Here is a 25824-nt window from a genome sequence, read left to right as displayed (position 1 = left end):
CAATACAGTCCATAAATGGTGATTATATTTATTTTTTGACGGAGGGTAATTGGCTGTTCCCTACCCCACACTGAGGAGAGAACAAGCTAAATGGGTTGAAGCTGCAGCACAAGGGATACAGGTGAGCACAAAGAAAAGTTTCACGACAGCCCAACGGGGCAATTCGGGCCATTCCCTTCTCTGGAGAACAGGGTAAGCAATTTCCTTGCTGAAATAGTTTGGGTACCAGCCTGGCTGAAGGGAGGGGATGAGATAAAGCCTAGGGGCACTTTCCTACTGCATTTTCCACACTCTTCTCCCAAACTAGAGTGGTTAGGAAGGTAGTGGATGAGCGACCGGCAGGAAGCAGAGATGAAGTCAATCATCCCACTTAAATCTTCCATCTGGAAACCTCTTCCAGATAGAAAGAAGAGAAGCATCTAAGAGGGACTCAGTCGGCAATTAATCTCTTCGCAGAATTTCCTGCGTCAGCTATCACCGGAGGCGTCTCTTTGACCATAAGCCGGCTACTGTCCAGCCACCTCTGGGGCTGTTACGGAACACGTGGAGTCTCTGAAATTGTCGGCGGCTACCGACGCTACGCCTGTCCTGTAGAAAGGCGTCCAGGCCCCCTCCTCCTTCCACCTACCTGGTTAAGGTCCGTGATGCAGTTGCTGCTGTTTGCGACCTGCGGCGGGGTGGAGTTGACGGAGATGACGGCCATGTGCTGGCGCGGCGGGAACGTGGGGGAGGGCTGGAGCAGGGGAGGCGTGTGGCCAAAGGCTGAGCTCAGGCCGCGCTGCTGGCTCAGGATCTGCTGGTAGGCCACCGGGTTGATGGGATGAGGGAAAGTGAAGGCTGGGCTGCAACACATACACACACAAACACACATAGGCACAAGGGACAGAAGAGGGAAATGAGATCAGCCCCTCTAGATTGTAAATTCACTCAGTGAGAGCAGGGAATGCATCTGTTATATATGGTTATATTGTCCTCTGTGCTTTGTACAGTGCTCTGCACGCAGTAAGTGCTCAGTAAATATGACTGACTGACTGACTGACTGACCAGAAGGGCGAAACTTCAGGAGGACTTCACAGAAGCCAGGCTAAACCCGAGATGCTTTACTCCCAATAATAATCTGCGTCATGTGTCAAGCGCTGATTATGTGCCCAGCACGGTACTTTAGTCTCCTGTTGCCGCAGTTGGTCTAATCCAGAATGGCATTTGGCAGGGTCTTAATTTTTGGTCCCTCCATAATGGACATGGGATTGAGTCAATGAGGTCGATCAATCGATCGTATTTATTAAGTGCTTACTTTGTGCAGAGCACTGTACAAAGTGCTAATCGCTCACTATGTGCAGAGCACTATACTAAGCACTTATTGTGTGCAGAGCATTGTACTATGTACTAAGCACTTACTGTGTGTGGGGAGCACTGTACTTAGTGCTTGGGAGGGGACAATAGAACAGTTTGTAGACAAGGGGCATAATAACAACAATAATGATAACAATAATTATGGTATTTATTAAGTTCTTACTATGTGCTAGGCACTGTACTAAGTGCTGGGGTGGATACAAACAAATCGGGTTGGACACAGTCCCTATTCCATATGTGGCTCACAGTCTTAATTCCTGTCCATATGCTTTGTTTTGTTTTCTGTCTCTCCCTTCTAGACTGTGAGCCTGTTGTTGGGTAGGAACCATCTCTATATGTTGCCGACTTGTACTTCCCAATAATAATAATAATAATAATGATGGTATTTGTTAAGCACTTACTATGTGCAAAGCACTGTTCTAAGCGCTGGGGAGGTTACAAGATGATCAGGTTGTCCCGGGAGGAGATCACAGGTTTAATCCCCATTTTACAGATGAGGTAACTGAGGCACAGAGAAGTTAAGTGACTTGCCCAAAGTCACACAGCTGACCATTGGTGGAGCCGGGATTTGAACCCCTGACCTCTGACTCCAAAGCCCGGGCTCTTTGTACTGTGCCATGCGGCTAGTATAGTGCTCTGCACACCGTAAGTGCTCAATAAATATGATTGAATGAATGAATGAGGGAACTGAGGCACAGAGAAGTAAAGTAGTTCACCCAAGGTCACACAGCAGACGAGTGGCGGAGTCAGGATTTGAACCCAGGTCCTTCTGCCTCCCAGGCTGAGCCATGTTGTTCTCTGTCTCCCCCTTCTAGACTGTGAGCCCACTGTTGAGTAGGGACTCTCTCTGTATGTTGCCAACTTGTACTTCCAAGCGCTTAGTACAGTGCTCTGCACACAGTAAGCGCTCAATAAATATGATTGATTGATTGATTGACTGTAGGCATCTCCACAGCCAGGTTTCCTATCATTAGCTGGCCACTGTTGATGCCATCATGAAGGCTGTTATGAAATATGTGGATGCTACAAAGTGGTTGGGAGCTGCCGCTGGTACTTTTGTCTGCTTCAAAACCACCCCCACAGGCACAGAGGACGGTCAGAGTGGAATACATTTCTTTTAGGCTGGTGGGTAGCCTTTCTTTAGACCTGGGGTAGGAGAGTGTTGGCTAATTCTATTAGTTGACCATGTTTAAAAATGATGATAGTCTGGGGAACACATCTGCCTTCTTTGTAACACAAGCTCTGAGCTCTTGTTAGCCTGAAGCAGCATTACCGAGTGGAAAGAGCATGGGCTGGGAATCAGAGGCCCTGGGTTCTAATCCCAGCTCCACCACTTGTCTGCTGTGTGACCTTGAGCAAGTCATTTAACTTCTCTGTGCCTCAATTACCTCATCTGTAAAATGGGGATGAAAAGTGTGAGCCCCACACCCAACCTGTTTACCCTTTATCTATCCCAGCGTTTAGAACAGTGCTTGGCACATCATCATCAATCGTATTTATTTAGCGCTTACTGTGTGCAGAGCAAGTGTTAAGCATAGTAAGTGCTTAACAAATACCATAATAATTACTATAATTATCATTATGTGGGACAGGGACTGTGTCCAACCCAATTAACTTGTATCTACTCTGGTACTTAAAACAGTGCCTGGAGCGTAGTAAGCATTTAGCAAATACCACAGTTATTATTATTCTCTCGGTCAGTTCATTATTGTGGATAGAGTCCACACTTTAGGAACTCATAGCAATAATAATGATGATAATAATTTTGGTATTCAAGGGCTTACTATTTTCAATGGTACTCATTTAGCGCTTAGTATGTGTTAAGCACTGTCCTAAATCCTGGTGTAGACACACACTTATCATGTTGGACACAACCCCTGTTATACATGAGGTTCACAGTCTAAATTGGAGGGATGATGATTTAATCCCTATTTTACAGATGAGATAACTGAGGCATTGAGAAGTTAAGTGACTTGCCCAAGGTCACACAGAAAGCCATGGGCAGAAAGGGGACGAGAACCCAGATCCTCCAACTCTCAGGCCCAAGCTCTCTCCAGTGGGCCATGCTGCTTCTCCCGGACTTGGCATGTGAAAGTGATCACAAGTTATGCGTTCATTACCTGATCCTCGGTAGGATGGATCACCAATAAATACCTCTAGCAATTCCTAGATTTTCATCACAAAAAGTGCAATTTGAAAGTGTGATCTGCTCCCCTGAAATTCTGTATTCTAAAATTGAAAAGCATCCTTTTTTCTGACAAAAATAAAATTATACAGTAATCTGACTGATTTCACCATTAGACTGTAAGCTTTTTGTGGGCTGGAGGATGATTCATTTCTTAGTGAGCCCCAATTGGGACAGGGGCCATGTCCAACGTCAATTTGCTTGTATTTGCCCCAGAACTTAGAACAGTGCTTGACACATAAGACGCGCTTAACAAATACCGTCGTCATTATTATTCCTGGTGTTTTCCTTTCTCATCCATTTAGTATAATGCAGTGCACCCAATGGAACCTGAATAAACAGCATTATTATTACTACTATGAAGCAAAGAGAATTCCAAATCAAAACACATTCTTGTTTTACCTGATCGCCCCTGCAGATAAATGTCCATAGGATCCACTAGCAGCAGAACTACTTCTCGAGTTATTAATGTAAGCCACCAGGGAGTTGGGAGACGTTCTGATCATAGTCTGGAGGTCGATGCTGGCATCGGAGAGCGGGGATATGGACAAGGCTCGCTTCCGGCTTAATCTTGGTGTAACCCTCGGGCTGGAGAATCTAGACACTGGGGAAAACACAGAACAGACATGTGATGACTTGACTTCTAGACTGTGAGCCCCTTGTTGGGTAGGGACCGTCTTTATATGTTGCCAACTTGTGCTTCCCAAGCGCTTAGTACAGTGCTCTGCACACAGTAAGCGCTCAATAAATACGATTGAATGAGCCCCTTCCTTCCTCTCCCCTTCGTCCCCCTCTCCATCCCCCCATCTTACCTCCTTCCCTTCCCCACAGCACCTGTATATATGTATATATGTTTGTACATATTTATTACTCTATTTATTTATTTATTTATCTTACTTGTACATATCTATTCTATTTATTTTATTTTGTTAGTATGTTTGGTTTTGTTCTCTGTCTCCCCCTTCTAGACTGTAAGCCCGCTGTTGGGTAGGGACTGTCTCTATGTGTTGCCGACTTGTACTTCCCAAGAGCTTAGTACAGTGCTCTGCACACAGTAAGCGCTCAATAAATATGATTGATTGATTGATTGATTGATTGATTTTCACAGTGAGGACCCTGAAACCTTCTATTGAGCAAAGAGCCAAGCGATATATATTCTGATGGAAGGAGAGAGGGTAAGATATCTGTGGGCAGAGAACGTATCTATCAACTCTGTGATACTGTATTCTTCTAAGCACTTAGTACAGTGAACTACACACAGTGAGAGTTCCGTGAGAAGCAGCCTGGCTCAGTGGAAAGAGCCCGGGCTTGGGAGTCAGAAGTCATGGGTTCTAATCCTGGATCTGCCACTTGTCAGCTGTGTGACTTTGGGCAAGTCACTTCACTTCTCTGGACCTCAGTTACCTTATCTGGAAAACGGGGATTAAGACTCTAAGCCCATGTGGGATGACCTGATTACCTTGTCTCCCCCCCAGCACTTAGAACAGTGCTTGGCACATAGTAAGCGCTTAAAAAAAGCTATCATTACTATTATTATTATTATAATCACTTAAAACTCACTTAACTTCTCTTTGTCTTAGTTATCCCATCTGAAAATGGGGATTAAGGCTATGAGCCCCATGGTGGGACACAGACTGTGTTCAACGTGATTAGCTTGTATCTACCTCAGCACTTAGTACAGTATCTGGTACATAGTCAACATGCAACAAGTACCATAAAAAGTGAATAATTGATTGGTTGATTACTGACAAGGGAACTTCAGATCACTATAATGAAAGACATGCTCATAAAGAATACACTATTGAGTGTTCAAAGCTTTAGTATTCAAAATTAATTCCCTAAAATTGGTCATGTCCTCTGCTTTTCCTCTAACTCATTATTAGCTCATGAGTGGCTGAAACTATTTTATGTTCTACTTCCCATTCATTTTCACTAATCACGTACTCACATGAATACATAAACATCATATATTATCCCGTTTGTATACATATATGTGTGTGTGTGTGTGTGTGTGTGTGTGTGTGTGTGCATTTGTGTGTGTGTTTGTTCGAGGGTACATTTAGTATTGGGCATATAAGAGAAAGACTGAAAAATTATCGTAACATAGACATTTGAGTATGCTCCATGGGGCCTGCTGAATGCTGGGTCCTTAACAGAGAATTCCTCTATTAAAGTCTCTAGGAAACGTCTTGAAAGCCATGCAGCCTAACTGAAAATTCCAGAGCTGATTTTCCACGGCACATAGCAGGTCCCAACCTCCAAAATGTAACAGGTGTCTTTGATTTCACATTCCACAGGCAGCTGCATCCTTGGACTTGGGAGCCTTTCGCCCTCACTTCTCCCAGGGGAATGCCTGAAACATGGGGAGGTTGCTAGATGATGAAAGTGCGAGCTGTTTAAATACTTGGGAACCTCAATCTCTTGTTGAGTGTTTCCAGAGAATGTGATTCACACAGAACTTCGCAAATGATTCTGGCAGCTCAGCCCTGCTCCTACAGACAGATCACGATCCCTGACTCCATTTTGTAGAGAGGAACCTGAGACCCTCTGGGGTTAAGTACAGAGTTACAGACTAAGGAAATAGCAGGATGTTTCCAAAATTGTCCTAGTCTCAGCTTCTTTGGTTCTATGGGTGGCTGGAATGTCTTTCAACAGAACCTCCAGAGTGGAGCTGGGCTCCCGGTCATTTTCCTAGGAGCTTTTTGGGCAGTGTGCATTTTTCCGGAGACTGGGGAATTGTGCTGCATTGACAGCTACAGTGACTTCCATTTCCATCATTTTCCAATCCATGTCCACCGTTCGCCCCATCTCCCCAAAACACCCCCAGAGACACCAACCGACCAGTGACATCAAAAAGTGGTGTTATCTAGTCATAAGAAGAAGAATAATCATTATGGTTCTTGTTAAAGTGCTTACTATGTGCCAGGCACAGATCTAAGCACTGGGGTAGATAAAAGTTAATCAGATTGGACATAGTCGCTGTCCCACATGGGGCTCACACTCTTAATCCCCATATTACATATGAGGTAACTGAGGCCCAGAGAAGTGAAGTGACTTACCCAAAGTCACACAGCTGATATGTGCAGGAGCTGGGATTAGAACGCAGGACCTTCTGACTCTCAGGCCCGTGCCCTATCCACTAAGCCATGCTGCCCCTCTAGACTGTAAGCTTGTTGTGGGTAGGGAATATGTCTGTTTCGTTGTTGTATTGTACTATCCCAAGCACTTAGTGCAGTCCTCTGCACACAATCACCCCTGAATAGATTGAATGAATGAACTGAATAATAATAATAATAATGATAATGATGGCATTTATTAAGCATCTACTATGTGCAAAACACTGTTCTAAGCACTGGGGAGGTTACAAGGTGATCAAGTTGTCCCACGGGGGCTCACAATCTTAATCGCCGTTTTACAGATGAGGTAACTGAGGCACAGAGAAGTTAAGTGATTTGCCCAAAGTCACACAGCTGAATGAATGAATGGAATCGAAAGAATGGAAGCAGTCCTGGAAGCCCTATTGCCCACCAACCCAAATCACACCCTGGAAACTCTGCCCTGAGTCTTACATTAGGGGAATTTCCTTCTAGACCGAAAGTGCCTTAAAGGGCTAAGGATTTTATCTGCTCCAGTTACTGTGCTCTACAATTGCTTAGTACAACACTCTGCCCACTGTAGTCACACAATAATAACAATAATAATACTAATTATGGTATTTGTTAAGCACTTACTATGTACCAGGCACTATAATAAGCACTGGGCACAATACATATTGTGGATTGATTATCTTATCTGCTGGGCACAGATAGTCTGACAGGGTCAGAGACTGGATCTAAGGGAGATTTGAAGCGGTGGGAACAGGATAGAGAAGCAGCATGGGCTAGTCGATAGAGCACCGCCCTGATGAAGGACTTGGGTTTTAATTCCTCCTCTGCCACTTGTCGGCTGTGTGACCTAGGATAAGTCACTTCACTTCTTGTCACTGTGCCTCAGTTACTTCATCTGTAAAATGGGGGTTAAAACTGTGAGCCCCATGTAAGACATGGGCTGTGTCCAACCTGCCTAGCTTGTATCTATCGCAGGGCTTAGTACAGTGCCTGGCACAGTGTAAGGGCTTAACAACCACCATAAAAAAAGAGATTTTCCTTTTTTTAGTAGTAACTGTATTTGCCAAGCAACCACTTCTACTGATCTAATGGGCCTCAAGCCGTTAATGTCCAGATTCTCTCTTTCTTCCTTTGGGCTCACGGAAGGCAAGGGGCTCCCTTGCTTTTCCTTTGAGTAAGGCATACTTTCTGAGGCCCTCTGACTGGGACAGAGGACCAGTGTGGCAATGTCTCACTCTCAATTGCTCACCCACTGATACCTTGTATTTGTTGAATAGACAGGGAGTCTCTAGGGGAGAGGAAGAAAACACGCTGCTCAACGTAAAGGTGATGTTTGGTGGACATCCTGGTTCTTACCTTCTGGTTCCATTTCCTCAAAAATAGACCCTCAAAATAAAGAGATTAAAATCCAAGAAGCCATCTGGAACCATGGCTTGCTTAAAAGTCTGGAGGTAGGAATTTCTCATGGTCCAGTTAACCAAATATTTTATCAAACAGCTGTAAAAAAAATTCTGGTTTTTTTTCCAGTGATATCTAGTGAATGGAGCACAGGCCTGGGAATCAGAAGGTCACGGATTCTAAGCCCGGCTCCGTCACTTGTCTGCTGTGTGACCTTAGGCAAGTCACTTAAGTTCTCTATGCCTCAGTTCCCTCATCTGTAAAAGGAGGATTAAGAGTGTGAGGCCCCTATGGGTCAGGGACTGTGTTCAACCCAATTATCTTGTATCTACCCCAGTGCTTAGAACAGTGCCTGGCACATAGTAAGTGCTTAGCAAATATCACTATTTTATTATTATTATTATTATTACTACTATGGGCCAAGTACTATGTTAAGTGCAGAATAGGTACAAGATAACCAGATGAGACACAGTCGGTATCCCACATGTGACTTACAGTCTAAGAGGATGGGAGTGCAAGCATCTTTTTTCCCATTTTTTTTAGATGAAAAGACTGAGACACAGTGCGGTCAAGTGACTTTCCAAGGTCTCACAAGTGGTTTAAAGTCTAAGAGGGAGGGAAAGTGGTATTTTTTTTCACCCATTTTATAGGTGAAGAAACTGAGGAACAAAGAGGTCAAGTGACATGTCCAAGGTCCAACAAAACACATTCAACAAAAACTCCTCACCACTGGCTTTAAAGCACTAAATCACCTTGCTCCCTCCTACCTCACTACTCTCCTACTACAATCCAGCCCACACACTTCGCTCCTCTAATGCTAACCTTCTCACTGTGCCTCAGTTTCCTCTGTCTCCCAACCGACCCCTCACACAAGTCCTGTCTCTGGCCTGGAACGCCCTCCCTCCTCAATTCCAACAGACAATTACTCTCTCCCCCTTCAAAGTCTCACTGAAGGCACATTTCCTCCAAGAGGCCTTCCCTGACTAAGCCTCCTCTTTCCTCTTCTCCCAATCCCTTCTGCATCAACCTGACTCGCTCCCTTTGTTCATCCCTCCTCCCAGCCCCACCGCACTCATGTACATATCTATAATTTATTTATATTAATGTCCGTCACCCCACCGCCCCCGCCCCCGGAAGATCGTAAGCTCATTGTGGACTGGGAACGTGTCTGTTTATTGTTATATTATACTCTCTTAAGTACTTAGTATAGTGCTTTTGCCACAGTAAGTGCTCAATAAATATGATTGAATGAAAGAATGCATGAATGATAAATAAATACTTAAATATGTACCCAGTAGAGGTGGTTCGTGTAACTTGGATTTGGGGCATTCTTACTGTAAATCCAACCAGGGCAGCCTGATTTCAAGTGCATGCGAGACAAACATTCAGGGCCCCTAGTAGAAGTTGGGTCAGTGCCAGCCGTCAGGCAAGAAACCAGCTACTCCAACCCAACTGAGGTTAGTCCCCCACAAAACAGAGATGCCTGCCTGCCCTGAGCTTGGCGTATATTGTTTCAGGCACAAGCATAAACATTACCAACTGCCTGTTCGCCCCTGTTTTCTTGGCTCAGAGTCTGGGAGTCTGGCTTAGGTTTTCCAAGCTCCGGGGCTGTTCCAGGGCTGGTGCCATTGAGAAAGTGTTGAGGAAGGAAAGACCGGGCCAAGTATTGTGATTCTGAGTGACTGCTCGGTGAAGAGAAGCCAATTGGAAGAGCGTGAGGGTTTGAGCTGGGGCCTCTCCAACAGCTTGTGTGTGGATGAGAAGGAAGGACAGGAGTGGGGGTTGGGGAAGGGGGGGAACAGGGGAGGGATTGGAGCTGAAATGAATCAAAAGCCCAGCACACTGCTGAGCCGCCAATTATGGAGAGAAACGAGACTTCGGGAGACCAGAAAGCAAATTAGAAGTTTTTAAAAAGACCCGAAAAACCATACAAAGCCATTTGACAGCTCAGAGCAGGCTCTCCCTTCCGCCAGCAGCCTGGACCCTATTAACAATTGTCAGGCAGGCCCGAAGACGTTGCTTTTTATCCCAGCTCCTCCTCCACTCTCAGACCCCATCTGGTCTGCAACGGCACAGAAACAAACAGAAAACTGCTATCGCCGAATTGTACTTTCCGAGCGCTTTGTACAGTGCTCTGCACACAGTAACCACTCAATAAATACGATTGAATGAATGAATCTTCATTGTCTTTCCCTGAAACGAGGAGTGGGATGACTGACTCAGCTTTACTGATCCCTTCTCATCTTGTGAGGGGACATCATCCTTGTGCTCACCTGTGCTCTACACAGGCCTTGCAGGAGTATTTTGAAAATCTCTAAGTCCATGAAATTCTTGTTCCACCCAGAATATTTGTATGGGACTTCTCTAAGCCTGCCCAAAACCCTTTCTCCTGCTCCAGAAGCAACGTGGCCTAGTGGATAGAGCCAGGCCTGGGGGTCAGAAGGACCTGGGTTCTAATTCCAGCTCTGACACTTGACAGCTGTGTGAACTTGGGCAAATCACTTCGCTTCTCTGTGCCTCAGTTTCCTCATCTGCAAAATGGGGATTAAGACCGTGAGCCCCAAGTGGGACAGGGGCTGTGCCCATCCCGATTAACTTGCATTTACCCCAGCACTTAGTAAAGTGCCTGGTAAATAGAAAGGACTTGAAAAACACCACAGGCATTATTATTATTATTCACTAAGCTAAGGACCACCAGCATTCATTCATTCATTCAATCATATTTATTGAGCACTTACTGTGTGCAGAGCACTGTACTAAGCGCTTGGGTAGTACAAGTTGGCAACATATAGAGACGGTCCCTACTCAACAACGGGCTCACAGTCAGAGGGGGGTGACAGAAAACAAAATATGTGGGCAGGTGTCAAGTCATCAGAATAAATAGAAATAAAGCTAGAAGCACATCATTAACAAAATAAATAGAATAGTAAATATGTACAAGTAAAATAAATACAGTAATTAATCTGTACAAACATATATACAGGTGCTGTGGGGAGGGGAAGGAGGTAGGTGGGGGATGGGGAGGGGGAGAGGAAGAAGGGGGCTTAGTCTGGGAAGGCCTCCTGGAGGAGGTGAGCTCTCAGTAGGGCTTTGAAGGGAGGAAGAGAGCTAGTTTGTCATTCCAGGCCAGGGGAAGGACGTGGGCTGGGGGTTGACGGCGGGACAGGTGAGAACAAGGTACAATGAGGAGGTTAGGGGCAGAGGAGCGGAGTGTGTGGGCTGGGCTGTAGAAGGAGCCTGACTGCTGCAAACATTGTGTCGCCTCCACATTCCCCTTCATGAATCGATCAGTGGTTTTATTGAGCACTGGAGGAGTACAAACCAATAGTTGGTAGACATGAACCGTGCCCCCAAGGAGCTAACATTCTAGCTGGGGAGACAAATGATGAATAGGAGAAGCCCCAGAATGTAAGGCTGTACATAAGTGCCTTGGGGCTGGGGGTGCAGTGGGTATCAAATTGATTAGAAGATATAGGTCCCAGCGCCTCGCCTAGGCACAAAGGAGGGAGAAAAGAGTGGGGAATTGAGGGATTAGTCAAGGAAGCTTCCTGGAGAAGACATGTTTTTAGTAGGACTCTGAAGATGGGGAGAGTGGTGGACTACCTATATGTAGGGGGAGGGAGGGAGTTCCAGGATGGAGGGAGGGTGGGAGGAAGGGGTCGATGACAAGAGAGATAAGATGGAGATACAGTGAGAAGGTGGGTTTTCGGGGAGTGAAGTGGGTGGGCTGTGTCCTAGTGGAAGATGAACAAGGTTAAGTCGGAGGGGTTGAGCTGCTTGAGCACTTTATAGCCAATGACAGCAAATGCCTTCTCCCGAAAGTCAAACAAAAGGGGAATAGAAAAGAGAACCAGAGACTATTTCCATCTATTTTGGGCCACTATCTTAGACTCCCCGCTGTTTCCACTGGGTCATCTTCTCACCCTAATTCCCCCTCTAATGTGTTTCCTGTGCTCAGTGGAAAGAGCCCAGGCTTTGGAATCAGAGGTCATGGGTTCAAATTCCTGCTCCATCATGTCAGCTGTGTGACTTTGGGCAAGTCACTTAACTTCTCTGTGCCTCAGTTACCTCATCTGTCAAATGAGGATTAAGACTGTGAGCCCCCCGTGGGACAACCTGATCACCTTGTAACCTCCCCCGTGCTTAGAACAGTGCTTTGCACATAGTAAGGGCTAAATAAATGCCATCATCATTATTATTATTATCTCTGTAATTTACTTATTTATATTAATGTCCCTCTCCCCCTCTAGACTGTAGGCTAATGGTGGGTAGGGAATACGTCTGTTATATTTTACTCTCAAAAGTGCTCCTTGCAGTGCTCTGCACACAGTAAGTGCTCAATAAGTATGACTGACTGACTGCTGATTGACTGTCTTCAGTCCTTATTGGCTAACCACTTTTGATACTCCACCCCCAGCCTCACAGTACATATGTACATATCAGAGAAGCAGCGTGGCTCAGTGGAAAGAACACGGGCTTTGGAGTCAGAGGTCCTGGGTTCTAATCCTCGCTCCGCCACTTGTTAGCTGTGTGACTTTGGGCAAGTCACTTAACTTTTCTGGGCCTCAGTTCCCTCAACTGTAAAATGGGGATTAAGAATGTGAGCCCCACGTGGGACAACCTGATCACCTTGTAACCTCCTCAGTGCTTTGCACATAATAAGTGCTTAACAAATACCATTATTATTATTATTATTATTATTATTATTATTATATCCTTAGATTTCACTACTTCTCCCATCTGTAATTTATTTTTATGTCTTTCTGCCAGCTAGAATGTAAACTCCTTGAGGGTGGGATCTTGTGTCTCAACTCTTTTGCACCCTCTCTATGCCCTGCACACAGAAAGTACTCAGTAAATGCCATTGATTGATTACTATTTTGTTTTCTGTCTTCCCCACAAGATTTCAAGTTCTTTAAAGGCAGGGATCATGCCTACTAACACTTTTGCTCTCTTCCAAGAGCTTAGTACAGTGCTCCTTATAGAATAAGCGTTCAACAATTAGTATCTCTGACCGATGGGACCCTAGCTTCCTGAAATGTAGTGTTTTCTTTCATGACATCATTTCAAGTTGATTTCTGGAAGGCAACTTAGGTCAAATATTATTCATTCATTCACTCATTCATTCATATTTATTTACGCTTCCTGTGTGCAGAGCACTGTACTAAGCACTTGGCAACATATAGAGATGGCCATTCATTCATTCATTCATTCATTCATTCAATTGTATTTATTGAGTGCTTACTGTGTGCAGAGCACTGTACTAAGCGCTTGGGAATTACAAGTTGGTAACATATAGAGACGGTCCCTACCCAACAGTGGGCTCACAGTCTAGAAGGGGAAGACAGACAACAAAAGAACACATATTAACAAAATAAAATAAATAGAATAGTAAATATGTACAATTTGTTCCCTCCTTTGCTCTCTCTGCATGAATACTAAACTCCTATGTCTGAGTCTGTTCTGGTAGTTTGAGGATGGCTAGGGCAGACATAAAGATTTTCATAGTTCCTCCCAAATTAGCAACTGCTCAGCAAAGTTTCACAAAATGCTCCAGGGATTGTAAACTGCAACCCATTGCATGGGACTGATTTCTGAGAGACATTTAAGTGCCCTACCGATACACCAACTCCTTCTAATCCCCTTAGTCCCTGCCCCTTTCCCCTCTTTGGGGTCCAGCCTGGGAAACCTGCAGAGTGGACTCCTAGTCAGTCCTTTCCCTGGGATATTCAGTCTCAACAAAGCCTTCAACAAAGCCCCCATTGTTGGTCCCTACCCAACAATGGGCTCACAGTCTAGAAAGGGGAGACAGACAACAGAACAAGTAAACAGGTGTCAATACCATCAGAATAAATAGAATTATAGCTAAATATACATGATTAATAAAATAGAGTGATAAATATGTACAAATATACACAAGTGCTCTAAATGAATTAAGAGTAATTATTAAGCATCTACTATGTGCCGAGTACTGTTCTAAGAGTTTGGGAGAGGGCACTGGGGCAATAGGCATAGGTTTCTGCCCTCAAGAAGCTTACAGACTAATTAAGGGACTTGCAAGAGCCAAGCAAGTGTTTCTGTCCTGATGGACATGCAATCTCTTGCTTAATAGGCACAAAGCCAATTGCGATAAACATGACAGGCTGAAATCCACAGCAGTTAGTTATTGCAGTGGCTGGAATTCTTCAAGGAATAGTGGAGTTAAGTTTAGGAAGCTTCCTTTGCAGACAGAAAGATATCGGTGGGGTACTTTGTGAGTTGCAAAAACAATGGATTAACCTTCCTATCCTTTGGCACTTCCAGATAACAGTGACAATCAGACATTTGATCCCTTTGTACAGATGAAGTAGTTTAGGTAAAGGGATTTCTGAGATTCTACAGTAATTCACAGTGGTATTTCTTGAGAGCTTACTGTGCTCAGAACACTGTAGTAGCACTTGGGAGAATACAATAGAGTGGCAGGTTGTCTAATGGATAGAGCATGGGTTTGGAAGTTAGAAGGATCTGGGTTCTAATCCCAGCTCCACCGCTTGTCTTCTGCATGACCTTGGGCAAATCACTTCACTTCTCTGGGCCTCAGTTACCTCATCTGCAAAATGGGCATTAAGACTGTGAGTCATGTGATTGACAGCTTGTATCTACCCAGCACAAAGTACCATTCCTGGTACATAAAAGGCCCTTAACAAATTGTATAAAAAATTGAATGGGTAGACATGATCCCTGCCCACAAGGAGTTTATAGACTAGATGGAGAGTCAGATATTAAAATATAGATGGATATGTACATAATAAAGGTGAGACTGTTTGGATCAACAAGGTAGCAGTGTGAATGGAGACGATAGGGTGGATTCTAGAGATGTGAAGGTAGAACCAATGGGATTTGAAGAAGAGTTACCACTTCTGTTTCACTGTATAATATTCTATAGTCTGTCCATTCTGCTAAGAAATCAGTGAAGTGTATTTTTGAACAGCTATTAAGTAATAATAACTGTGGTATTTATTAAATGCTTGCTGTGTGCCAAGCACTGTACAAAGCGCTGAGGTGGATATATAAGCAAATCAGGTTGGACACAGTCCCTGTCCCACATGGGGCTCACAGTCTCAATCCCCATTTTACAGATGTGATAACCGAGGCCCAGAGAAGTGAAGTGACTTGCCCAGGGTCACACAGAAGACACGTGGCGGAGGCAGGATTAGAACCCACATCCCTGTGATTCCCAGGCCTGTACTCTATCCACTAAGCCACGCTGCTTGGAGAGAACAATTCAGTCAGTAGACAAGATCTCTTTTACTGGAGTTAGTAGTCATGGTGAAAGGGACCCCAGGGACAGACAGACCTGAGGTTTGATTGAGGGAGTGGTAGAGTTTGGATAATTAGAACGAAGTGATGAATGGCTTGAAGAAAACTGTGAAAGAAAAGGAGAAGTCTGAGTTCTATGCTAAATCAAGAGTGAGACATTTGGAATGTGCCCTCTGGAGAATCAGCCCTTGAGTTTTCGCTTGCGCTGGATGGATTTTGAATGGTTTCCTAGAAAATTTTACATATGAATTATCTATTTTTCAGGCCTCAAAATGAGTGAGAAGTAGGCTTGAAACTTGGTATGGATTTCCCAAATTCACCAGGGTAATTGATCAAACCCAGCTGCAATGCCTTTAAGTTCAGTTGGTTCAGTCAGGAAGCATGTATCAGTGGAAAGAGCACAGGCCTTAGAGTCAGAAGACCTGGGTTCTATCAATCAATCAATCAATCGTATTTATTGAGCACTTACTATGTGCAGAGCACTGACTAAGCGCTTGGGAAGTACAAATTGGCAACACATAGAGACAGTCCCTACCCAACAGTGGGCTCACAGTCTAAAAGGGGGGCTCACAGTCTAAAAGGGGGCTCACAGTCTATCCCCACTCTAACACTGGTCTGCTGTATGACCTTGGCCAAGTCACTTCACTTCTCTATTCCTCAGTTCCCCAATCTGTAAAATGGGGAACGAAACACCTGTTCTCCCTTCTACTTAGACTGTGAGTCCCTTATGGGACAGGGATTGTCTGACCTGATTATCTTGTATCTAGTCCTGCGCTTAGGACAGTGCTTGGAACACTGTAAGCACTTATCAAATGTCACAATTATCGTTACTATTGTTATTATTATGTTGGGGCCGTGGGTGGAAATGACGAGAGGTAGTTGGGAGATGAGCAACCCAGCAGGGAAGGTTGGGGAGGTAGCCCTGAGTGAAGTCCCTATTGGCAGGTGGTTAAGTTCAGACTTCTTCCAGCTCATCCTCTGACTGAAAGCAGTTCTAGAAAAGGAAAGGTGAGATTTTGCCCAGGTTTAAGGAGCCCAATCTTTGCTTCAGCTCCAGGAGGTAACCACGTGGAGTAAAATATTCTCTTTTTTCACATATGGGCTTTGGCTTCCTTGACCGAAGCCAAACACAAAACCTAATTGCTCCAAAGATCCATACCAGAATCACCCTACTGACTTCAACAACTCTGATTACTCCAGCTCTTGTGTATAGCTCTGCAAATTACACATGTTGTAGATTGATACTACATATTATGTCTTTCACTTGCCCCCTCCTCTGCGTTTAGATTTGCACCATTTATTCACCCCACCCTCAGACTCACAACGCTTATGCACATATCCATAATTTATTTTAATGTCTGTCTCCCCCTATATTCATTCATTCAATCGTATTTATTGAGCGCTTACTGTGTGCAGAGCACTGTACTAAGCGCTTGGGAAGTACAAGTTGGCAACATATAGAGACAGTCCCTACCCAGCAGTGGGCTCACAGTCTAGAAGGGGGAGACAGAGAACAAAACAAAACATATTAACAAAATAGAATAAATATAGACTGTAAACTCTCTGTGGGCAGGGAACGTGTGTACCAACTCGGTACTGTATTCTCCCTAGCACTTACTACAGTGCTCTACACACAGAAACGCTCATAAAAAGGACTGATTGATTGATAGACTGTAAGCTTTTGGGGCCAGGGAACATGCGTACCAACCTTATTATACTGTATTCGCCCAAACACTTAATACAATTCTCTGCACACAGAAAGCGCTCGTAAAAATGACTGATTGATTGAGACTTTAAGCTTTTGGGGGGCTGTTTAGTGGATAGAGCACGAGCCTGGGAGTTAGAAGGTCCTGAGATCTAATCTCGACTCCACACATATCTGCAGTGTGACCTTACAGTTCACTTCACTTCTCTAGGCCTCAGTTACCTCATCTGTAAAATGAGGATCAAGACTGTGAGCCCCATGTCGGGCAGGGACTGTGTCCAACCTGATTAACTTGTTTCTACTCCAGTGCTTAGAACAGTGCTTGGCACATAGTAAGTGTTTAACAAGTACCACATTATTATTATTAAGTTACCAACTCTATCATACTGTACTCTTCTAAAGTAAACTTTAGAGAAGCAGCATGGCTCAGTGGAAAGAGCACAAGCTTGGGAGTCAGAGGTCATGGGTTCTACTCCCTGCTCCACCACTTGTCAGCTGTGTGACTTTGGGCAGGTCACTTGACTTCTCTGTGCCTCAGTTCCCTCATCTGTAAAATGGGAATAAGACTGTGAGCCCTGCGTGGGACAACCTGATCACCTTGTTCCCCCCCCCAGTGCTTAGAACAGTGCTTTGCACATAGTAAGTGCTTAACAAATACCGTCATTATTATTCTAGGTTTTTAGTACAGTGCTCTGCACAGAGTAAGAGTGCAATAAATACCATTGACTGATTAATTGATTTTACATGTAGGTTTGTGTATGTGTGATGTCCAAGCTCCTCCTTCTAGCTGTACGCTCTTCCGGATTAAGAAACCTGCCTTGTTTATCATTGTGATGTGCACAGTGCCTAGCTCAATCAATGATCTATCCGTGAGTCCCCCACAAACGCTGTTGACTGACTGAATGGAAACTGCAGTCTTGGGTGTCTCAGAAAGAGCGTTTGTCTGCATTTTATTTTTGATCTTGTTTCACCTTTCAGCTCTAGTGAACACTGGGCATAGACTGCTGCTGAGAGACTGTGTTTGTCTGCTGTGGGGTTTGGAAAGGGATAGATTTACAAGGGAATTAGACCAAAATTTAGAGGGGGAGCGGGGATGGCGGGGAAAACACAGCACCCCTCGTGAAAGCTGTCCTCCTACAAAACTTAAGGGTTGTTAACTCTGTTTCAAGAAGCAAAGTGGGACTCCCAGACTGGGTCTTCAATCAATTGATCAATCAATCAGTCAATCCCTCAATAATATTTATTTAGCAGCTATTCTGTGCAGAGCAGTGAACTAAGTATTGGGTGAGTATAGTCTCAGAGAGTTTGCAATCTAGTGTGGGGGGCAGACACCAGAATAAATTACAGGTGGGAGGAAGTAATAATAATAATAGTAACAATACTATTGTTATTATGGTATTTAAGTGCTTAGTACATGCCATGCACTGTTCTAAGCACTTGGGTAGATACAAGGTAATCAAGTTGGACACATTCCCTGTCCCACATGGGGCTAACAGTCTCAATCCTCATTTTACAGATGAGGCAACTGAGGCACAGAGAAGTCAAGCAACTTGCCCAAGGTCACACAGCACACAAGTGGTGGGGCTGGGATTAGAACCCATGACCTCTGATTTGCAAGCCCGTGCTCTTTCCACTAGGCCAAGCTTTGGTGGAGGAGAAACAAAAGGGCTGACAGAAATTACATTATCGTAGGTGTCCATCCCACAGGGACAGTTACTATCCCCATGGTGTCTGAGCCAGATTCCCTTCAGTTCTTTCCAGTCAGGCCTGAAAAGATTCCAACAGTTGTATTAGTCAATTGATCAGTGGTACCTACTGAGTCCATACTTTGTGCAGAGAGTGCTGCATTAAGCACTTTGGAGAGTACAGTATAAAAGAATTGACAGACGTGTTCCCTGCCCACAACATTTCTGTCCTATTAGTTCTTTGAAGACTCCCCTACCTCCACCACCTCAAATTCCTGTCTCAATTTCACCCTCCATGCTCAAAATGAAAACTTGGCACTTGTAGCCTTCAGATGGAAAGAAACAGCCCCACGTTTCATTGCCTGACTTCAGTTAGGCCTATTTGGCTCGCTCTATGTTTCAGAATCTTGTGGCAAGATAGAAGGTTTTCTGAAGACCGCAGAGACACCAGACAAGCATTCTGCTGAAAGGCCCTGCCTTTAGTTACCACAAGTCCAACAAATGAAGTGCTTTTTAGAATAAGGTTGGAAAAATCTGCCTAATGAACGCCTCCCACCAACTTGCTCAGGACATATAGGAAGAAAAAAGCCTAAAAACAAGCAAACACACACAGCTATAGGGGAAAAAACTACACACACACACGCTGCTAAAGGGGAAAAGTACACACCCCCCCACACACACACCCACACACATACAAACAGCCTATAAACAAATTAAAAATTATTCCCATTCCACTGCTTGGATTCCCACACTCTCCCACTCCTTTTACTGGAGGAAGCAGGCCAGATCTGACAGTGGTATTCATCTCTGTTACACTCACACCTCGAGGGAGATCTGTATATTAATGCGCCACTTCCCTTGATAAATGACTAACTAGAAAGAAAAGTCTTGTACTCATTTCTAGCTGCTTCTCTCGATGATTTATGTCCCCAGTGCTGGTTCAAATATGGGCCCAGATTCATTCATGGAGGAAACAGGACAACTAACCCCCAATGGCCCCACCAGCCATGCCCCTACCTCAGTCTTGAGGAAAACACCCTTTCCTCCCTGCCTTGCAATTGGATGAAAGCTATCAGGTATCCCACGGATAATGCTAATTGAGACTGTGAGCCCACTGTTGGGTAGAGATTGTCTCTATCTGTTGCCAAATTGTACTTTCCAAGCGCTTAGTACAGTGCTCTGCACACAGTAAGCGCTCACTAAATACGATTGAATGAATGAATGAATTTTATCAGCATCAGCTCTGATTTGGATCCTCGGGATCTTGTCTTGTCTTATGCCGTCGAGTCGTCTCCGACCCGTAGCGACGCCATAGAAACATCTCTCCCAGAATGTTCTGCCTCCATCTACAACCGTTCTAGTAGTGTATCCATAGAGTTTTGTTGAATAAATACGATTGAATGAATGTTGGGTAGGGACCGTCTCTATATATGTAGCCAACTTGGACTTCCCAAGCGCTTAGTCCAGTGCTCTGCACACAGTAAGCACTCGATTGGATGAATGAATGAATGTTGGGTAGGGACCGTCTCTATATGTTGCCAACTTGTACCTCCCAAGCGCTTAGTACAGTGCTCTGCACATGGTAAGCGCTCAATAAATACGATTGAATGAATGAATGTTTTGTTCTCTGTCTCCCCCTTCTAGACTGTGAGCCCACTGTTGTGTAGGGACCGTCTCTAGATGTTGCCAACTGGTACTTCCCAAGCGCTTAGTCCAGTGCTCTGCACACAGTAGGTGCTCAATAAATACGATTGAATGAATGTTGGGTAGGGACCGTCTCTATATGTTGCCAACTTGTACCTCCCAAGTGCTTAGTACAGTGCTCTGCACACAGTAAGCGCTGAATAAATATGATTGAATGAATGAATAAAAATACGGGAGTGGTTTACCGTTGCCTCCTTCTGCATAGTAAACTTGAATCTCCTCCCTCGACTCTCTCCCATGCTGCTGCTGCCCAGTACGGGTGAGTTTTGACTTGTAGCAGTTTGTCTTCCACTTGCTAGCCACTGCCCAAGCTAGGAATGGAATGGGTAGGCCTCTGCTTGACTCTTCCTCCCATAGTCAAGACTGGTAGAGGACTGGAATCTTTCCATGTGCGACCCTGAGAGGGGATCCTCGGGGTATTAGAAGACAATTTCAATGCTGAGGTAGACTGACAGCTGTGTTCCATGCAAGGAAAAGCGAGGCAGAGGTTGGCCAGTTGGTGATCTTAAATTATGAGTTGCCAACTTGTACTTACCAAGCGCTTAGTACAGTGCTCTGCACACAGTAAGCGCTCAATAAATACGATTGATTGATTGATGAATTATGCCCAAAGGGCGGATAGATACATTGCATTACTGTTAATGGGGAGGGAAGGGGTTGGAGCTAGACATTGTGCTTGATGTGAGAGAAAGAAAGAAGTTGGATGGTTTCTGCATAATTCTGATTGGCGAAATAATGAAGGTTTATGCACAAGCAGACATTTAACTACAAAAAGGCAATATTTTTTCCAAAGTAATCTGACATCACATCCCTCTCCAAACCCCACACATCACCACTAAGAAGAACAGTGAGGAAGATAGTGGGACAGATTCACTCCTTCCAGGATCCTGGTCTAAATGGTAGCTCTGCCTCTTTCCTCATGAGGCATCCAATAAGGAGAAACATTTGAGGACTGAAAATAAATCAGTCAATCAAATGATGATATCTCCTCCCTCCTCTCAAGTGCTACTCCGGCCACCTGTGCTTCTGACCCCATTCCCTCTCATCTTATGAAATCTCTCGCTCCATCCCTTCTCCCCTCCTTAACTTCCATCTTCAACCGCTCACTCTCCACTGGTTCCTTCCCCTCTGCCTTCAAACATGCCCATGTCTCTCCCATCCTAAAAAAACCCTCTCTTGACCCCACCTCACCTTCTAGTTATCGTCCCATATCCCTCCTACCATTCCTTTCCAAACTCCTTGAACGAGTTGTCTACACGCGCTGCCTAGAATTCCTCAACAACAACTCTCTCCTCGACCCCCTCCAGTCTGGCTTCCGTCCCCTTCATTCCACGGAAACTGCGCTCTCAAAGGTCACCAATGACCTCCTGCTTGCCAAATCCAACGGCTCATACTCTGTCCTAATCCTCCTCGACCTCTCAGCTGCCTTTGACACTGTGGACCACCCCCTTCTCCTCAACACGTTATCTGACCTTGGATTCACTGACTCCGTCCTCTCCTGGTTCTCCTCTTATCTCTCCGGTCGTTCTTTCTCAGTCTCTTTTGCAGGCTCCTCCTCCCCCTCCCATCCTCTTACTGTGGGGGTTCCCCAAGGTTCAGTGCTTGGTCCCCTTCTGTTCTCAATCTACACTCACTCCCTTGGTGACCTCATTCGCTCCCACGGCTTCAACTATCATCTCTACGCTGATGACACCCAGATCTACATCTCTGCCCCTGCTCTCTCCCCCTCCCTCCAGGCTCGCATCTCCTCCTGCCTTCAGGACATCTCCATCTGGATGTCCGCCCGCCACCTAAAGCTCAACATGTCGAAGACTGAGCTCCTTGTCTTCCCTCCCAAACCTTGTCCTCTCCCTAACTTTCCCATCTCTGTTGACGGCACTACCATCCTTCCCGTCTCACAAGCCCGCAACCTCGGTGTCATCCTCGACTCCGCTCTCTCATTCACCCCTCACATCCAAGCCGTCACCAAAACCTGCCGGTCTCAGCTCCGCAACATTGCCAAGATCCGCCCTTTCCTCTCCATCCAAACTGCTACCCTGCTCATTCAAGCTCTCATCCTATCCCGTCTGGACTACTGCACTAGCCTTCTCTCTGATCTCCCATCCTCGTGTCTCTCTCCACTTCAATCCATACTTCATGCTGCTGCCCGGATTATCTTTGTCCAGAAACGCTCTGGACATATTACTCCCCTCCTCAAAAACCTCCAATGGCTACCGATCAATCTGCGCATCAAGCAGAAACTCCTCACCCTGGGCTTCAAGGCTCTCCATCACCTCGCCCCCTCCTACCTCACCTCCCTTCTCTCCTTCTACTGCCCAGCCCGCACCCTCCGCTCCTCCACCACTAATCTCCTCACTGTACCTCGCTCTCGCCTGTCCCGCCATCGACCCCCGGCCCACGTCATCCCCCGGGCCTGGAATGCCCTCCCTCTGCCCATCCGCCAAGCTAGCTCTCTTCCTCCCTTCAAGGCCCTGCTGAGAGCTCACCTCCTCCAGGAGGCCTTCCCAGACTGAGCCCCTTCTTTCCTCTCCCCTCGTCCCCCCTCTCCATCCCCCCGTCTTACCTCCTTCCCTTCCCCACAGCACCTGTATATATGTATATATGGTTGTACATATTTATTACTCTATTTATTTATTTATTTATTTATTTTACTTGTACATTTCTATCCTACTTATTTTATTTTGTTGGTATGTTTGGTTCTGTTCTCTGTCTCCCCCTTTTAGACTGTGAGCCCACTGTTGGGTAGGGACTGTCTCTATGTGATGCCAATTTGTACTTCCCAAGCACTTAGTACAGTGCTCTGCACATAGTAAGCGCTCAATAAATACGATTGATTGATTGATTGATTTGCTGAGTGCCTACTGTGTGCAGAGCATTGTACTAAGCACTTGGGAGAGTATATCTTCTCCGTGCCTCAGTTCCCTCATTTGTAAAATGGGGATTAAGGCTGTGGGCCCTTAACTCTGTCCAATCTGATTATCTTGTATCTACCCCAGTGCTTCAAACAGTGCCTGGCACATAGCAAGTGCTTGACAAATCCCACAACTATCATTACTATTATTATTATTATGAACAGAGTTGGTAGACACAAATCCCTATTCACAAAAAGCTTACAATTTAGAGGGGAGACAAACATTAAAATAAATTACGGAGAGGGAAAATAGCTGAGGGTACTGCTATTTTCCAGGACAAACATGGAGAGTCAACTGCCAAAGGCTGATTTATTTTCAGGCAAAAGACCAGCACTCAAATCAAACCAAGATTATCCTTACCTCCAGATAAATATCAGTAATTAAACGGTGCCATACCAATGATATTAGTCTCACCTTACCCACAAAAGCCAGAAAATTGAGAAATAATGATAGCACTATGCAATCAGAGATGGCCCTTCATCTGAGGAGATCAAAAGGCTTTGCAAGGGTTAATTAAGGTTCTTTACCACTCCCCGGAGATAGGCATAATTAGTCCCATTTTCCAGACAGGCAACTTGAGTCACAGAATTGTTCAAGGCAATTCATCAAGTCAGGGCAATCCCATCAAAATAGAAGAGCAGTGGAGCTTCCAGCTGCAGCTCCTGTATGGAAGACCCTTAAAGGAAGTGGGATACTTTTTATACCCCTAATTTCTGGCTGGTGTGGAATCCCCTCTTAACAAAGAATAAAGTATTCAGGCCTAAATACAACTCATCTGGAGACGGTGAGGCAAAGAAAAAATAATCATTCATTCATTCAATGGTATTTATTGGGTGCTTCCTGTGTGCAGAGCACTGTACTAAGCGCTTGGGAAGTACAAGTTGGCAACATATAGAGATGGTTCCTACCCAACAGCGGGCTCACAGTCTAGAAGGCTGCCTTTATTCAGCAGCTGCTTGTATGATTTGCTCATATAAGGGAGAAATTTGGGTTGGTGAGGTGGAGTGAGAGAGGAAAAGATGGAGGGAGAATAATAATACTAATAATAATAATGATAGCATTTATTAAGCACTTACTATGTGCAAAGCACTGTTCTAAGTGCTGGGGAAGTTACATGGTGATCAGGTTGTCCCACCGGGGGCTCACAGCCTTAACCCCCATTTTACAGATGAGGGAACCGAGGCACAGAGAAATTAAGTGACTTGCCCAAAGTCACACAGCTGGTAATTGGCAGAGCCGGGATTTGAACCCTTGACCTCTGACTCCAAAGCCCGTGCTCTTTCCACTGAGCCATGCTGCTTCTCTAAAAAAAGTAGAACGAGGCCTCAAAAAATTAGTTGCCAACTCATAATTGTTTCTCTCCACGGAAATCTTTAGTAAAAGGCGAAAGATTTTTACAATATGAAGAGAAACCAGAGTATGGAGAGATGGGAAAAAAGGGGAGAGAGATAGGGAGAGGAGGAGAAAGCAGTGTGGCCTAGTGGATAGAGAATGGGCCTGGTGTCAGAAGGACCTGGGTTTTAATAATTATGGTACTTGCTGAGTGCTCACTATGTGCCAATCATTAGTTCCAGCTCTGCCACTTGTCTGCTGGTTGACCTTGAGCAAGTCACTTAACTTCTGTGTGCCTCGATTACTTCATCTGTAATATGGACATTAAGATGGTGAGCCCCTTGTGGAACATGGACTGTGCCCTATCTGATTTCCTTGTATCTCCACGAGCATTTAGAAGAGTGCCTGGCACATAGCAAGTGCATAACAAATACCATAAAAAAGGTGATTCATTCATTCATTCAATCGTATTTATTGAGCGCTTACTGTGTGCTTGTAGTACTGTGTACTACGTGCTTGGAAAGTACAATTCGGCAACAGACAGAGACAATTCCTACCCAACAATCATCATCATCATCAATCGTATTTATTGAGCGCTTACTGTGTGCAGAGCACTGTACTAAGCGCTTGGGAAGTACAAGTTGGGAACATATAGAGACAGTCCCTACCCAATAGTGGGCTCACAGTCTAAAACATGGGCTCAATGTGAGAGAGAGAGAGAGATGGGGAGGGAAAAAGAGGCCTTGGAGACACCTTCTAATTGGACGGCTCATCATTCTGTTCCTTCAACTATACCAAACTCCTCTGTTGTGCCCCAGAAAATTACATGCGTGTCTGAGTCTGTTGCATGGGCTTTTACAGATCTATTATGTTTTATGCCGCTACCATTTTTGCTTTGTTGTGTTTCTGTGTATTTATATCTGTCCCACCTCTTGTAAACTGCTCGAAGGCATGGACCACATTATACTCTCCTTTCATAACTCCCCTGTGCTGCGTTCTGCACAGAGCAGGCTGTTGACTAGCTAAAGCAAGTGTAAAATGTTAAATACTTCCCGCGGTAAAATGATCCTAACCTTTCATGTAGTTCTTTGGGTAGGACAAGGTTGCTGTCTTACCCAGCACTAGGATTTTTAATCCAAAGTAA

The 25824-nt window shown here is 44.9% G+C and overlaps 1 protein-coding gene and 1 pseudogene across 2 annotated transcripts in view; both read right to left on the bottom strand.

Annotated features, from left to right (window-relative positions):
* GLI2 (GLI family zinc finger 2) overlaps window positions 1-25824 on the bottom strand; it is a 384400-nt gene that overhangs the window by 51460 nt on the left and 307116 nt on the right. For both annotated transcript variants that reach the window (XM_038746220.1, XM_038746211.1), the window contains exons 6-7: window positions 3941-4142; window positions 629-842 (exon numbers count right to left, since the gene is read on the bottom strand). In XM_038746220.1, the coding sequence (XP_038602148.1) occupies window positions 629-842; window positions 3941-4142 (416 nt within the window). The remainder of the gene's footprint in view (window positions 1-628; window positions 843-3940; window positions 4143-25824) is intronic.
* On the bottom strand, window positions 24648-24769 carry LOC119937591 (annotated as a pseudogene).

Source organism: Tachyglossus aculeatus, chromosome 1 (genome assembly GCF_015852505.1).
Source record: "Tachyglossus aculeatus isolate mTacAcu1 chromosome 1, mTacAcu1.pri, whole genome shotgun sequence".
NCBI lineage: Eukaryota > Metazoa > Chordata > Mammalia > Monotremata > Tachyglossidae > Tachyglossus > Tachyglossus aculeatus.
The sequence above is the reverse complement of the archived record's forward strand: the minus strand, read 5'-3'. Positions and strand labels throughout refer to the sequence as shown.